The following is a 15,354-nucleotide window of genomic DNA, read 5'->3' on the forward strand; positions in this document are numbered from 1 at the left end:
TTGCATGTAGTGTTTTGAAAATTCACGCTATAAAATGTTCAATATTGTTAAATCTAATCATGTCCATAGCAAGGAAATACCCTTTTGGGTGTCAAGAAAAAAAAAAAAAGCCGAAAAGAAAAAAGGATAAAAAACTAAATGTCAAGAAGTCACAAGTAGGTCTGTTTTCTTTTTTCTACCAAATAATTCTGGTAAGGGACTTCGACTTCGAAAGTTACAATTCAAACTTCAATTGGAGAAAAAAAGTTGTGCATAAACTACACTATTTTGTAATGGAAACTGTATAAACTGTGATATTCGTTGAAAAACCGTATGTTCATACAAATATGATTGAATTAGAAGATAACGTTAAAAATGACAATAACATTTATGGGCAAGTGAATGTAAATGATTCAGATTTATGGCCAAGTATTATAATTGATAAGTTTAGAATGTTGTGTTAAAACCGGGCCTGTAAAACACAAAGGTGGTTCTGCGAAGAATGCTGAAGGTAGATCATATTCCACTACATACTACTTAAAGAAAAAGGCCGAATGGTTTAATCCAGCTTCGCTACTGATTAATTTGTGTAAAAATGCAAAACAAGGCATTGTGTTTTTTTGTAGTAAACTATTTTTCAAAAGAAGAGGAAATGAACAATCTGCACATTTATATGCATTTATAATAACTGGAAATAGCTGTCAATTGTAATTCAGGATCATAAGCGCTCTATTGTATTTATTTTGAAAATAAATGCTCTATACCTTCTTGCAATTTATGTGCCTTCCTATCACATTTTTTTAAAGTTTATTAATTTGTGATGCCACTTCCAGCAGTATATACTGTAAAAAAAAAAAAAAAAAATCGATATTCCTACTTCCATTTTACTTATTTTCTTCATCTGCAAAATGATGAGAAATTCTACAAAAACATTTTAACATCACTTTTAAATCATTATGTGATACTCGTTGGGAAACCAAAATAGATTCGGTTAAAGCGGTGTATACACAATTTAAACAAACCTGCAATATCCTAGAAGAATTTATTATGCTAATACCGATAATATACCAATAAATAGGAAAAAAAATGTTATGTTTTTGAATTAATTAATAGCAAAACAAAATTATGCATTAAATAAATATACGCAACAGTAATATAAGTTCGTGTTTGTAATTTTTTCATTCATAAAAAAATTTTGGGCCCTAAATGGTTTCTTGCACCCAGGACCTTTTATAGAGAAGGCCGGCTCTGATTGTTGTGTGCAATATGTTTACGTTATAGAGGAAAGTTGTAAAGTAAAAATATTTTTAATCAAAAATCAAATTAAAATTTTGAAAACTCTTATCTTAGTGAATATCTTCTTAAAAGTATTAATTTCGTGCCAAATTTATGGTTTCAGTTTAAATAGTCTGCCTTGTGATGCATTTTGGGATTTTTTTTTCCAGCATGCATATTGCATGATGAAATTAAGAGGTAGTATCTTGAAATAAATATACAAATAACTAGCAAGAAAAGAAAGACACTAGTTCGATGGCAAACAATCATTCTGTCATCCAATAATTCTTGTAAAATTCTAAAAGTTGATATTCATATTTATTTATTATTATCCTCTAATTTTTTCACTAGAACAAATTTAACTTAATTTCCTAAATTAAAAACTATTTATAAATCATCTTCCTGCTATTATTTCTAAGTGATAACAGTATACCGGCTTATAAACGTTATAATGTTGAAACTGTTACAGCTTTGAGCAGAGCAGACATTTTGAATCATGACAATGAGTTAAATATAAGATATCTCTTTCAGTCAGTCCTAAAAATGTGTTATATCAGGGCCTTTCTGAGGAATAAAAACAGCTAAATCTTTATGGAAAAGTCCGATTTATTTAACTTCATAAATAGAAGATGTTAAGCTGTAGAATATAGATGCTACACTAGCAGAACTTTCCCATTGCTTACCGACATATTAAGGATAATATGACATTAAAATATTTAGATTTTATTTCCATTACGTATCTATCTTTTCTTTAATCAATCAAAATGGCTTTACTTCCCCGTTGTATTATGTCAGTCCATGTATAATAGGTAATTAAATTGCTAACGAGAGGAAAATATAACAGGTAGCAGAAAAGGTACAAATTCTTATCAGCCAATGGATTGTAAAAGTGAAGAACATCGTTTTTATATAAAAATTACAATTTTAAAAAGAAATTTTTCAATTTTTTATTTTTTAATCAATGATTAAATGATATTTAAACTTCATTAAATGACACTGACAACTTCATTAAATGATATTTCTAAATTTTATCGAATTTTCTTACAGCAAAATAGAATGGAATTAATTCAGTTGTTCTTTTTTAAAAAATATGTTCTTTCTTTTGAAGTGCAAGTAAGTTTTTCACCTTTGTATAATATAATTAATTTTCTTTTAACCGTTTAATTAATTAAATTCATAGGCAACAAGAATCGGAAAATTACATCATAATATTGAACTGAGTCAGATAACACACATGAATCATTTCACTGCACTTCAAGAATAAAATTTTCATACAGCAGCAATATGAAGATGTTTCATTCTCAATAAATTTCAATTGTAGTGAGTTCACATGCAAGATGAATGTTAATGGAACTATGAACCGAAATCACGATCCTCCATCGCAGTATAGCCAAATTTGGCTCTTGCGCCAGTAAAACACACAAAACACGATCCTCCATTGCACAACTGAGACACTGCGGCTAATCTATTCGGTAGCAGTGCCATTTTCATAAAATATAGCATCATATCAAAAGATTGAAATCTAACCGAAAATATTTTAATTCTTTAGTACGAAAAGATAGATCCACAAACAAAATTCGATATGATTTCCTTTTTTTTTTTTAATCATAATAATAAGGAAAATTCACAAAACATATAAGGATTGAAAGAGTAAATTTAAAATATAGTAAGAAAGTAGATAAAATGTTCTAAAAGAAAGCATAGGCGTCAAAGGAATATTTGAACTGTACCTGTACTAAAACTGTATGCCTGTACTAGAATTACGTGTCTGTATTAGAAATCATATGACAAAATGAAACACCATATGACCATTCTGTTTTTGAAATCGATAATAATAATTCAAGAAATAAAAGAAATTCTTTCGAGTATGCGTTATTAAATACTAAATTTAAAAAGTTTTATTTTAAGCACAGTATTTTCTTTTCAAATAATTAATTATTAATGCTGACTGGCTTTGGTGTTATATTTTGCTTAAGATGCAGAAAGTTCTTTTTATTTCTTGTATCTTAGAACAGAAAGTTACAATAACTCAAACATTTTCAGAAATCTATCTTACGATGTTTGAGCATCGATTAACAATAGAAAACTGGGTTTGAAATGCAAATGGAGTCAAATTACAGAGGACTCTTTATTAGTAAATTGAATAAAGGAAATGATACACCTAATAAAATATACAACGTATAAATGATGAAATGCGCATTTACAACAGCTAATTAATCCTGTTGCTTGGAAAACAATATTTCTAGCCATACAAATCAAAATAGATACATCAATGGCAAGTATGATGCTGTAGCAATAACAGACCTTTGAAATACTTAAGGTAGCCGACTACGTTCTAAGCAATATTTTTGAAAAATTGGATTTTTTAAAAACTATTTATGGTTTTTAGATGTATTGTCAATTATAAACACTATATATACAAAAAAAGTATTTGGAAATATAATATATTTTGAGAAATAGGAAAATTTGTAGTAAATTTTAATGAAATTTAACCTAAATGGTTAACACTCTACACAAAATTGTAATGCAGCAATCCTATTTTTCTTTATACACAAGTTATAGAATATAATGATGAATGAAATGAACCAAAATCTAAGAAACATTTTGAGATTCAAAGAAATTATGGGTAAAAACGTACGTATATATACATTTTTTCCATAAATTTACAATTTAATTTTTCTAAAAACACCTATAAATGAAAAAGTATTACACCAACAATAAAACTTTTGGTTCATTTCATTACCCATATTATTTAAAACACACGCTGAAATTTTTATGTAAATACCTCAATTAGTTTTTGAGATATCATGTTAACGGTGGATAATTTTTATGAAAATTAAAGTGAAGTTAAAGAAATATTTTAGCTAAAAAATTGTTTAAAATTCTCCTGGATGATAGGTCAGACCTTCCTTTTCCTAGAAAATACTATTTTGGAAGGAGGAAAGCCTGAACTACAAGAAATAATAATAAAAGAAGAATTCGCCATTGTGGTCGAAAACCAGTGTTTTTAACGTAGTCGGATACCTTAAAGTAATTATTCAAAGGACTTGCCTTCCGATGTGATATACGCTTCGCATGTTATTATTTATATAAGTTTATAATTGCTGTATTTAAAATTTTTATTCCAATGAATTTTTTTGCAAATTTTATTTAGTGTATTCCTTTATTTTAATAAATTCACAAGCAAGAGTCCCTTACCTATAACAGCCCTCACTTTGAATTTCAGACCCCAAGCTCTATTCTAAAAGAATTTACTCAGTTCTGTATATTTGATCTTTCCTCAAAATTTATAAATCACTATTTAAACCCAGTATAAATAAAATTTAACAAATTATTTTAAAACCTTAGTAAAAATACAGTTAAATAGCAGATTATTTGTAAGAAATAACACTTAATAAAAGCGCTAATTTAGTATCCGTTAGTTGGGCTCAAAAGATCTTTTAAAAATAATTTTTGTATTACATTTAGGTTAACTTAATGCCTAAAATAAATAACCTTTTTATACACTAATTACAATAGAATATTGACAAACTGTCCCGGAGGTTTGCGTTTATGTCAGTTAGAATTTAGATACTTCATCTATATTTAGTGAATTATTATGGCATAGTCTCCATGTCAACGTGTCATAAAACTAATCGTGAACTTATTAGCAATAAATTTTTAAAAACAAATTTCAATAAATCATTAAAAAAAAAATAATTGAGTGAGTTTTAGGTACATTAAATTATCACAGTACGAGACTTAGTTTCTTTTAAGGAAATTATCAAGAAATTTTTTTTAATGTTTTTAGAAAGAATTAAGTATTAAAGAAATCTTTAAAAAATCTCTTTCTGTTGAGATACCAAAAATTTTGACATCTGCACGTGTTACCATTTCGAATAATTTTTTACCTTTCATTGGAAACTTATGTATGCATTTCAGAAAATTAGAAAAGCTATGAACCAGTGATTTCGGTAAGTTTTATTCCATATGAAAATTTATGATTGCTAGATTGTCATCAATGATCACCTATCCAATACCAACATCGGTTTTCAAGAAAAAATCTCAAAATTACTACTTTACTCTATATTCTCTATGAGGGAAAATTACGACAGAGTTACCCAACCATAACCACTGCTGATTTAAAAGTTACATCTTCATTTCATCTTGAACAAACAGCGACCTCAAGTCGCGAATGAACACGAAGGGAGAAATGATCATAGTAGAGAAATGCTGATATGTGAGATGACAGATCAATAAATTTACGCTAGCAATCAAATGGAGTTTAAGGAAGTCTTCATAAAATATAAGAAAGAATGAATTATAATTAATTTTCTAGATTTTTTTGATTGCCTATTGAATGTCAAAAGAGCACTGAAAAAATTAAACGGCTAACTCAAAGTACTAAAAAATCAACTATCTTTGCTAGTTTACTGTCTTAATAAGCGGTTTTTTAATTTATCTCCTGAAATTTTAATTTAATAATTTTCATTCATTAAATCTTTATTTTTACTTATAATAAAGATGAATATGGGTGTGCGTCTCTTTATGTGCTAGCTTACAACAGGTTAAAATGTTTAATTTAAATCCACCAAACTTGGCGTATATATAGTTTGGAATGTGGGAATGTATACTTCAGAGAGATTTTAAAAAAAAAGATATTTGGAATTTTAGCTAATTTAAAATTAAATGAAATTTGACGTTTTTTTCATGATTACTATGGTTATAAATATGGTTTTTATGTCATCTTAAAATTTAAACATTATATATTCAATGATATCAATTATTTTGGTGTATAATTTTTTAAAAATCTATTTTTAAAAAAATACTTTAAGCATATTTTTCCAAGAATACGCAAATATACCTAAGAATTCTGAACGAATATTAAATATATTACGAATGATAATGCATAAACATAAGAATTTTGGAAGAACACTAAAGTTATTAATAAAAGCTACTATTAAAGTTGCAGATATTTTTTCGTTTTTGTTTTCCAATCCGAATACTATGGATATTAAAAATAATGAAGCCTTCAAAATAATGAAATGTATCTTTTATCTTTAATATACATCATTATTGACAACGTAGATTTCAGAAAATAAATGATATATTCACGTAATTCTAAGAATATGCAAGATATTTAAATTTATATTTAAAATACTATTAATTTGATGAAAATTTTACACTATAAATGCTAAATCTGTGTTCCGAATTTTATCTATATAGCTCTCCTCGTTTTGTAGTTATCGTATTGACTTACAGTGGCTCCCAAAAGTGTTCGTACACTAAAGAAATTTGCAGAAATTGTGTTCTATACTTCTTAATAAAGCATTTTATTAGTTGGTTTTTTTTAATTAGCATCTTTAAATAGTTCTTAATAAAACTGAACAAATATTTTTATAAAAAATCAAGTAGTATTGTTCTAAAAAATAAATAAATAAAAAATGTCACAAAATTGGAACACAAAAGTCTTCGTACATCCAAACATTATTTATTTAAATTCATCATAAAAATATCTTTTGTGGCTTATTTTTCTTCTAATTGAAAAATACACTAAAATCGTTTGATTTCAGTATTTAATATCACAATTATTTATTCTATTTACTTTATTCTTAGATATGAAGCGCATTTGTAAAGAAACGAGTTTAGACGTACGAAAATTAATTATATTTCATTTTAAAGCTGGAAAATCAATTAGAGGCATTGCAATTATAACTAATCTACCTCATTCAACGGTGCAAAGCATAATAAAACGTTCCAGAGAGGGAAAAAAGGATTGCAAACAAGCCTCGTAATGGTCGCCCTCAAATTCTGTCAGCTAGAAGTCAAAGAAATATTGTGAGTAAATTTCTAAAAAATCCATGTCTGAGTGCAATAAAGTTTACTTCACAATATAATGAATCAAATGGAACTTCTATTTCCTTTGAAACTATTCGTAGAATTCTTCGCAATGCTGGTATACATGGCCGCTTTGCACGAAGAAAATTCTTTGTAAGTCAGAAGAACAGAATTGCTAGGCTTAAATTTGCCAAATCTATGATAAACCAGACAGAGAGCTATTGGAATCGTGTCTTATTTGCAGATGAAAGTAAGTTTAACATCTTTGGGTCAGATGGGAGAATCATTGTATGGAGAAAAATAAAACGAAGAACTTAATCCCAAGAATTTAGTTGGAACAGTAAAACATGGCGGTGGAGGTGTCATGGTTTGGGGGTGTATGTCAGCAACTGGAGTAGGCAATTTAGTATTCATTGATGGTATAATGGATCATAGAGTTTATATAAATATTCTCAATAATAATTTAAAAGTGTCAGCACAAAAACTGGGAATTTTAAACAACTTTGTGTATTACCAAGACAACGATCCTAAGCACACGGCTATGAATGTTCGTCTTTTTTGCCTCTATCATTGCCCTCAAACCCTTAAAACACCAGCTCAATCACCGGCTTTAAACCCTATAGAACATATTTGGAAAGAATTAGAGGTGCGAATAAGAAGTCACGACATTAACTCTTTAACATCCAAGCCCTTTTCAAGTGGCACTCCCTTTAACATCCAGACTTTTTCAGCGTGTCTCTGAAAGACATGGACTCTTCCTAGCTGAGGGGCAGTTACCCCCCGCACTCTGAAGTTATAAAACTCGACGCTCTACCTTGAATAATTGCCTTGCGGTTTTCGACAACGAGATTCATTTTCCATCAGCTTAAGAGTTTTATTCTAATGTATTTATATTTTTTAGTGTGAAGTGTTTCGCTCAGCATCTTTGTGGGGTATTTTTTTTTACAAAAAAATTGAAATTTATTCTATAATTTAGAAAATAGGTTTTTTTTTTTTTTTTTTTTTTTTTTTTTGTAAGTTTTATGTTAGGCTTCCAAACCATTTAAATAAAAACTGGCTTTACTAGCAATTTCAAAAACATCTTTATGTTTCATTTAATTCTCAATAGGCTTTTACATTTTTTTGTTGCCAAAATTAAATAATATGTCATATATTACCATGTAAAAATTTTTTACATAGTAATGTAAAACATACATTATACATATATCAATGCAATTAGTACATTTTTTTACATAGTATAGATGTCAATGCTTTTCAGTGATATACAAGATAATGTTTTAAATCTTCATTTAATACCGAAATAAAAACAATCGTTGGATAAAAAAAATGTTTTTGCTCTTTTTGAAAGATGTTTCGAAAATAATATATTCTTTCAACACTCAGCCTAGATTTTTTTTTATTGTCTTTAGCATTTTTTTTTTTTTGAGTATAAACGATTATCTTTATTGAATTTTTAAATATAAAATATTATTTTGTATTTTCGATAGTGATACTAAGAGAAAAATTTTAGAACTTTAATTAAATTTTTAAAGAAGTTTTCACATTTTCCCCCCAAAACCTTACGCATTCTTGCTTTTACATTAAATAATCGAAAAAGAATGTAGGGTAAATATAAATTCCAAAAATATCTTTATTTTGCAACTCATTTTTACTAATCTTTTAAAATATAACTATTAAAATTTTTTTCTTACCAAGGGAATATATTACTTCAAACGTTATATATCTCATCTATCGAATTGTTTCGATAGATGAGATAACATATTTTTAAAACTTCATTTAATAATGAAATACAAAAATTTGTGAAATAAAATTCGGGGGAAAAATTACTCAGCTAAATATATTTCGAAAATACATTCCTTCAGTTTTCAGCCTGAACATTTTTCTAAAACATTACATTCTTCATAAACTAAATATGAAGATTTAACACATTTAAAATTACATTAATCATAAGTATTACTTTTTTAGTATGAACTGTCATGTTGAATTTTTCAAGCTGAATTTCTGATTTTAAAATGTTATGTGAAGTTTTCTATAGTATTGTTAAGACAAGATAAATTTTTGAACGAAAGCTTCATATTAAATTTCCACAAATTTCCACACGAGGGAATCATTTGCAAATTTTTGATAATATGTACATTATATAACATTTTTTGACTCCTCATCTCTATCTCTCTCGTTCATCTCCTGCTTCTTTGCTTAGAATAAATGAGAGATCAGCTAAAGTATCATTTTTTGGCCAACCGTCATCTTCGCTGATAGATCACTGTCACTTTCGTCAGAATCGAGTAAAATTGCTTTAATTTCTTCTTCAGCGTGTTCACGATTTCTTTTACTCATAATGAAGAAATAATAAGCGTTTCAATAGAAAAATTACTCTGATAATCCAAACACCCGATTCACAGTACATAAAATAAAGAGTAGAAATTCACAACTGAAGAGAAATTTTCAGAATGGCATTCTATAAAGGAACTCAGTATTTATATAACTTATCTCACTCTTTGAAGAGGGCGATAAAGAATACTCCCAATCTTTTTTCTTTTTTTTTTTGTCTTTTAATTCTATTTTAAAAGAGGTAGTTTGTACACGGCCTCAGAATTTCCGACAGTCCTTTGATGAAAGAATAAGATGCTTGAAGTGTAAAACGACTTCCTTCCATAGTAACAAGTGTCGCTACCCATTTTGTGAGAAAACTGCGATGTGAATAGGCCGCATTGACAATGCAATGGTTTGTCTTTATATCATTACAATAGTCTTACTACTGAAAAGGGCTTCTGATGCTTGTCCGAAAAATAAAATCGTTACCAGAGAACTTCAGTGGAAAATTTCTTTTATAAATGGCCATAAAATCTTTCCAATTTTGAGCTAACAACACGTGAAAATAGAAACTAAGATCCTTTCAAAATACAAAATGTACGAGAACAACCTATTTAGTGAATTCCTCCTCAACCCCTACCGCCCTAAGGCACAGGGGAAACTACTGTGAAAAAGCCGCGATTGTCGAAAATAACGAGGACCTCCTGGAGTGTTCAGTAGAGTAGCCTCTTTTAATACCCATCTCCCCTAAAACGGCTAGCAGTCGCCCCAAACCGCCCCACGTGGATGTTATAGGGTAAATTCTCAAACCGCCCCGCTGGAATCGAGAGGGTTAAATCGAAAATTCAACTGAAAGCAGTAATGATCGAAGAATGGAACAAGATCGGTGCAGAAGTAACCGACCGTTTAGTTAAATCTATGCCGAAACGCTTAAAAGCTGTTATAAAGAATAAAGGATATCCTACTAAATACTAAACATTTATAAAAATTTAGAAAATTTCATATTTAGTGATGTTTTTTTAAAGTGTATGATCACTTTTGTGTCCTATTTTTGTCCAATTTTATTTTCTGTCATTTTTAAAAAAAATAATTTGCATCGTAATTAAAATTTATTTTTCACTGCTTTATTAAGAACTGTAAAAATATGCTATGAAAAAATTTTCATGTAAAAATAAGAATATATAATGGTAAATAATGAGGTTTTTAATTGATTCTTGTTGGTGTACGAACACTTTTGGGAGCCACTGTATATTCGAATAGTCGGAGAGACAGATTTTCTCTGAACAGATTTTGCTCAAAATTTGATAAAAAATCTACACATTTGATATAAAGACTACATGCCAATTTTTTTTCCGTTTAACTCACATTTAGAGAGTCATCTTTGTTGCAGATAGATAAACTGACAGAGAGACATTTTTTAAACACGTGTTTTTCGAACTCAGGGAGTTCTAAAAGATGGAGGTTCGTCAAAATCTCGAGTTCGAATTTTTGACGATTACTATATTTTCTCAATACTACATACTATATGAGAAAATAAAAAGACAGTGAGAAGAATATTGTCACCTTTTCAAAGTGCAAAAATAATTAAATATTCGATTAATTAAGAATTAACCACAATTTTGTCTTTTTTTACATTACTCTATTACTATTTTCTAAATTTCTCTTTGTTTTATTACGTCTTTTATGCGCATTAAAATAGTGATCAAAGCATATTTAAAAGCAAATATAAGTTAATAAATTAAATGAAGCAACAAACCTTTTTTTTTTTTTTTTTTACTTAAACATTTATAAACAAAATGTACTGTACCAATAATAAATATTAACACTTATGAAGAAAATTAGTTTTCGATAGTTTTTAAAAAATCGTCTGATCCAATTTGTATTTTGGCAAAACAAAAACAAAAAAACATTTTAGATTATAAAAGTTTTTTTTTTTTTTTTTTTTTTGTATATTACAATAATTTAAACAGAATTAGCTTTTTTTTATTAAATATAGTATACAAAAAAAGTTTTCAAACCTGATTAAAGCCGAATATATCAATCAGAATGTTTATAAATATTAAATTTTAAAATATTCATTTGAACAACTGACATTTCGTCGATTTTCGTCGCTGACGATACTTTAAAGTAGCGTTTAAATCCGGCTGATATCTTCACACTATGACATTATTTTCTAACAGTATTTGAAAGAACACGAAGAACATTTTCCCAATACAAAGTAGTAGACATCATTTTAAAAAATAACATTAAAAATCTTTTATTAATAGTTTAATTAATTAAAACAGATTTTTTAAATTCTTCCTGGATTTATTCTGTACCGAAACTTAACTAATGGCTCAAAAGTAAATGTGAAAAATTGATGGTAAAATAATTCAGTAAATAAAGAGTTAAAAGTGATAATCCAGAAGGGAAATAAAGAGATATTTATATGGAAATAGGAACTGTTGTAGCTTGAGCGACAGAAGATAAAAACTGGCAAATTCTTTTCTATAAAATCGCATCATATTTATAAACGTGAAATAACTTATTTGCAGAAAAGACAATGAAACTATCAATTCTGACATTACCTTTCCAGTGCGGCGACCCATGAGCTCGAAAGAAATTGTTTGTGCACCCGCATATTGAGACGGTTCATAACCACTTAACTCTCATTTAACATCAACTGACTGCATCAAAACTCCTACGAAAAAAAGTGCGCTGGAAAGCTGTAAATGTACATCGTTATCATTACGTCAACAACAGACAGGTGGTAAACGTCCGACGGTAAAACCTTTTTTCCTTCCAAAGGAAACCTGCGTTTCTTATTTCTTATCAATCAATGAATTTAGCTTTATTCTATTAAAAATAAATCAAAAATATTTTATGTGGTGTATTACGTACTGAATTACTTACTTTTGAAGAATTTATCAATATTCCTTATATCCTTTTTTGTTTTTTTAAAGCAACTTCAAAAATGTGGATTTTTTAAGCAAATAGACTATAAATCTTATCTATTCAAACATTCACACAATAGGAGAGCCTTCACATTTTTGCCATTTGATAAAAGTGACCGTTAAAATGTATATTTCTGGGGATTCATTACTAAAACGAATATATTAATGCAGCAGTTTTCGAAATTTTCACATTTAAAAATTAACTTTGGAAGGATATTTTTAAATGTGTTTCAAAAATTTTTGCTGGTTTTTTTTTTTTTTTTTTTCAATTAAAGATACTTGTCGATTTTGGCAACAACCAAAAAGGGCCAAGAAAAAAATTTCGCTAATTTTGGTCATTTCAGTCGTCAAACTATATAACATGTGATTTACAGGTGATTTGATCTATATTTTTACACATACTTATTATATATCTATTTATGCACTCAAAAATATTTTTATAATTTGGCGAACTTTTTTTGGAGCTTTTTAAAACCGACAAGTACCCAATTAAAAAATTAGCACCAATATTTGTATTGATAGGAAGCAAAACTTTTAATACCAGATAGGCGTCATTGAAAGAGAAATGATTCTACTTTTATTATTTTATTATTTTCTCGTACTCATAGTATAAAGAAAGTATTGTATTCATCAAAAAATTGGGACTGGAGATTTTGATGAATCTCCATGCTAAAGACACATTTTTAGAAAATGTCAATCTGTCTTCCTGCGATAAAGATAATACAAAGCTATTTTGAGCTACACGGATAAGATTTGGTATACGACCTTTATATCAAATTTATCTGTTTTTGTCAAATTTTGTGCAAAATCCGTTCAGAAGATGTATTGTCTGTCCGACTGTTCGAATATCAGTTAACACGAAAAGTACTAAATGAAGGGAGATACAGATAAAATTCGATATAGATTTAACATCTATAATGTAGACACCTAACAAATTGAGCCAAATCTTATGAGGATCTGTCCATCTGTCGGTCTGTCCATATAAATGCGATAGCTCAAAAGCTTAATGACTTAAATATATCAAATATGATATGTGATATTTTGAGTACAAGTGTAGTTCTGTGAAAACTTTTGTTTCAATCGGTTTGGAAAAACGGGTCTAAAACATCAATTCGATTCTCGGACACTATTAACCGCATGCCAGGGATTAATCACCAAACGACTCGCCAAGAAGCGCCCGATGGATTGAGCAAAAATAATAAACTTCGCCAAATGTTATTACTTTGTAACTATTGTACGCCAATGCCATGCAAAGCGTTTTATGGGATAAAACCTTTATTTAGGAGTATGCGAGAAAGTTGTGAGGAAACCACTACCGCTGGTTTCTGACCTATTTGTGACATTGATTAAAGTTTCATTGGTACCAGATAAAGCTTTGTAGGATTCGAGAGTCCCTTATATTTTATCAAATTTCAAAATCATCTATTTTTTAAGAATTTAATCGCTTTACGAATAGTTATTAAAATTTGTCATATAAAGCGTTATTTTTTAAAAAAATTATTATTTAAATTTGTCATAAGTCATTCTCAAAAGATTTAGTTTTAGAGTCTTGTGCAAGAAAAGAATTTCAGTTTTAAAGTTATATTATATAAAATGCTAAAACAATCATAAAGCTTCTGAGCATCGTCTAATTGCTTTAATTTATACATTTATTTATTTATGGCTCCCGGATTACTTGGGGATTTTCAGATTATGTCTCAATACAGCCAAGCTCCATTGGCCACAATTCAACCGTCTAGGCGAAACTTCTCGTTTGCTTCGCGATAAAACCCGGGGGTCGTAAATATCAATTAATAGAAACTTCATTAGAACTGTTGAATTATGACTCAATCAACCAGTTTCCTAAAAGGATCACTCTAAGCGTGTGCGGGTTGAGGTTCGAACTCGCAAAGTTAGGGTTCATAGCCGAGTAACATAACCACTAGACAAAAGAGTACTCTCTTCTCCGGAAGTTGTTATCTGGCTTATAATATTACCACCACAACAGTCCCCCACCAGTGAGTCGGTAGAGTTTATCGCGCCAGTTATGGCGAGCGACGAACGTGATTATCGCGCCAGGCGTTATGGCGAGCGACGAACGTTGATATCGCGCCAAGTGTTATGGCGGGCGACGGCGAGCGTGTGTGAGTGGTTGCTGCCGGTAGATGGAGCCACGACAGCTGAATGAAGGATGCGGTTGTTCAGAACCAGGGTCACCAATGTGCAGGTTGAGGTTCGAACTCGCAACGTTAGGGTTCGTAGCCGAGTAAAATAACCACTAGACAAAAGAGTACTCTCTTCTCCGGAAGTTGTTATCTGGCTTATAATATTACCACCACAAGCGAATTTGAAGACTTAAGACGAATAATCTAATGTCCTGTATGACTAATATCATATACAGTTTAAAAGAGATAACCAAACAGAAATTATTTGACAGTGTGAATCAAGTGAATATGATCTATTTTTTAAAAAGCTGAACTGGAGTTTAACCCCCCCTTCTTCGCCAAGTTGCGATAACGTGCCAAAGCTGGCAACCTCCAGACTAGCAAACCCATTATTTTTTGCCTTTATTATGAGCTATGATTGGACATCTTCTCCCTCGCTTTTGAACATTTCGAAATACACGACGCAAGGCTGTTGTTGGCGAGTTGGCGGTCTTTGAAAATTGCGCCAAGCCCGGGGTCAAACTCCGGTCGTACCAAAAGCAAATTTATTATTAAAAAATGACATTTTAAAATACATTTGGAGAGAAATTTATTTTAATATTCCCCTTGAATTTGTTGAGGTAAAAGTTTACAATTGGGTGTCCCTTGGAATTTTTGGCAATTTTTTTTTGACGCCAAGATTGGCGCAAGGGGATTTCCGGTCGGTAACCCAACAGTAACGTCAATGAAAACAAAACATGAAACCAGAAGTAGTGCTTCATCGCTGAAATTTGTCGCCAATCGAAGGGGCACCCAAATACACTAGAGTTTTTGTTGCGAATATGGCATTCCAAATAATCAATGCCATTTGTCGGTGCAGATGCCCAATAAGGTGTGCTCTTGTTCCAATAAAC

General features: G+C 29.6%; 1 protein-coding gene across 1 annotated transcript in view; it reads right to left on the reverse strand.

Moving 5' to 3' along the window:
* The window catches only part of LOC129987912 (A-kinase anchor protein 9-like), a 74,619-nt gene extending 62,578 nt beyond the window's left edge, over positions 1–12,041 (reverse strand). The window contains exon 1 of the mRNA XM_056095909.1: positions 11,952–12,041. Coding sequence (XP_055951884.1) covers positions 11,952–11,972 — 21 coding nt within the window. The 5' untranslated portion in view covers positions 11,973–12,041. The remainder of the gene's footprint in view (positions 1–11,951) is intronic.
* Positions 12,042–15,354: the final 3,313 nt, after the last annotated feature.

The sequence above is a fragment of the Argiope bruennichi genome, chromosome 10 (genome assembly GCF_947563725.1).
Source record: "Argiope bruennichi chromosome 10, qqArgBrue1.1, whole genome shotgun sequence".
Lineage (NCBI taxonomy): Eukaryota > Metazoa > Arthropoda > Arachnida > Araneae > Araneidae > Argiope > Argiope bruennichi.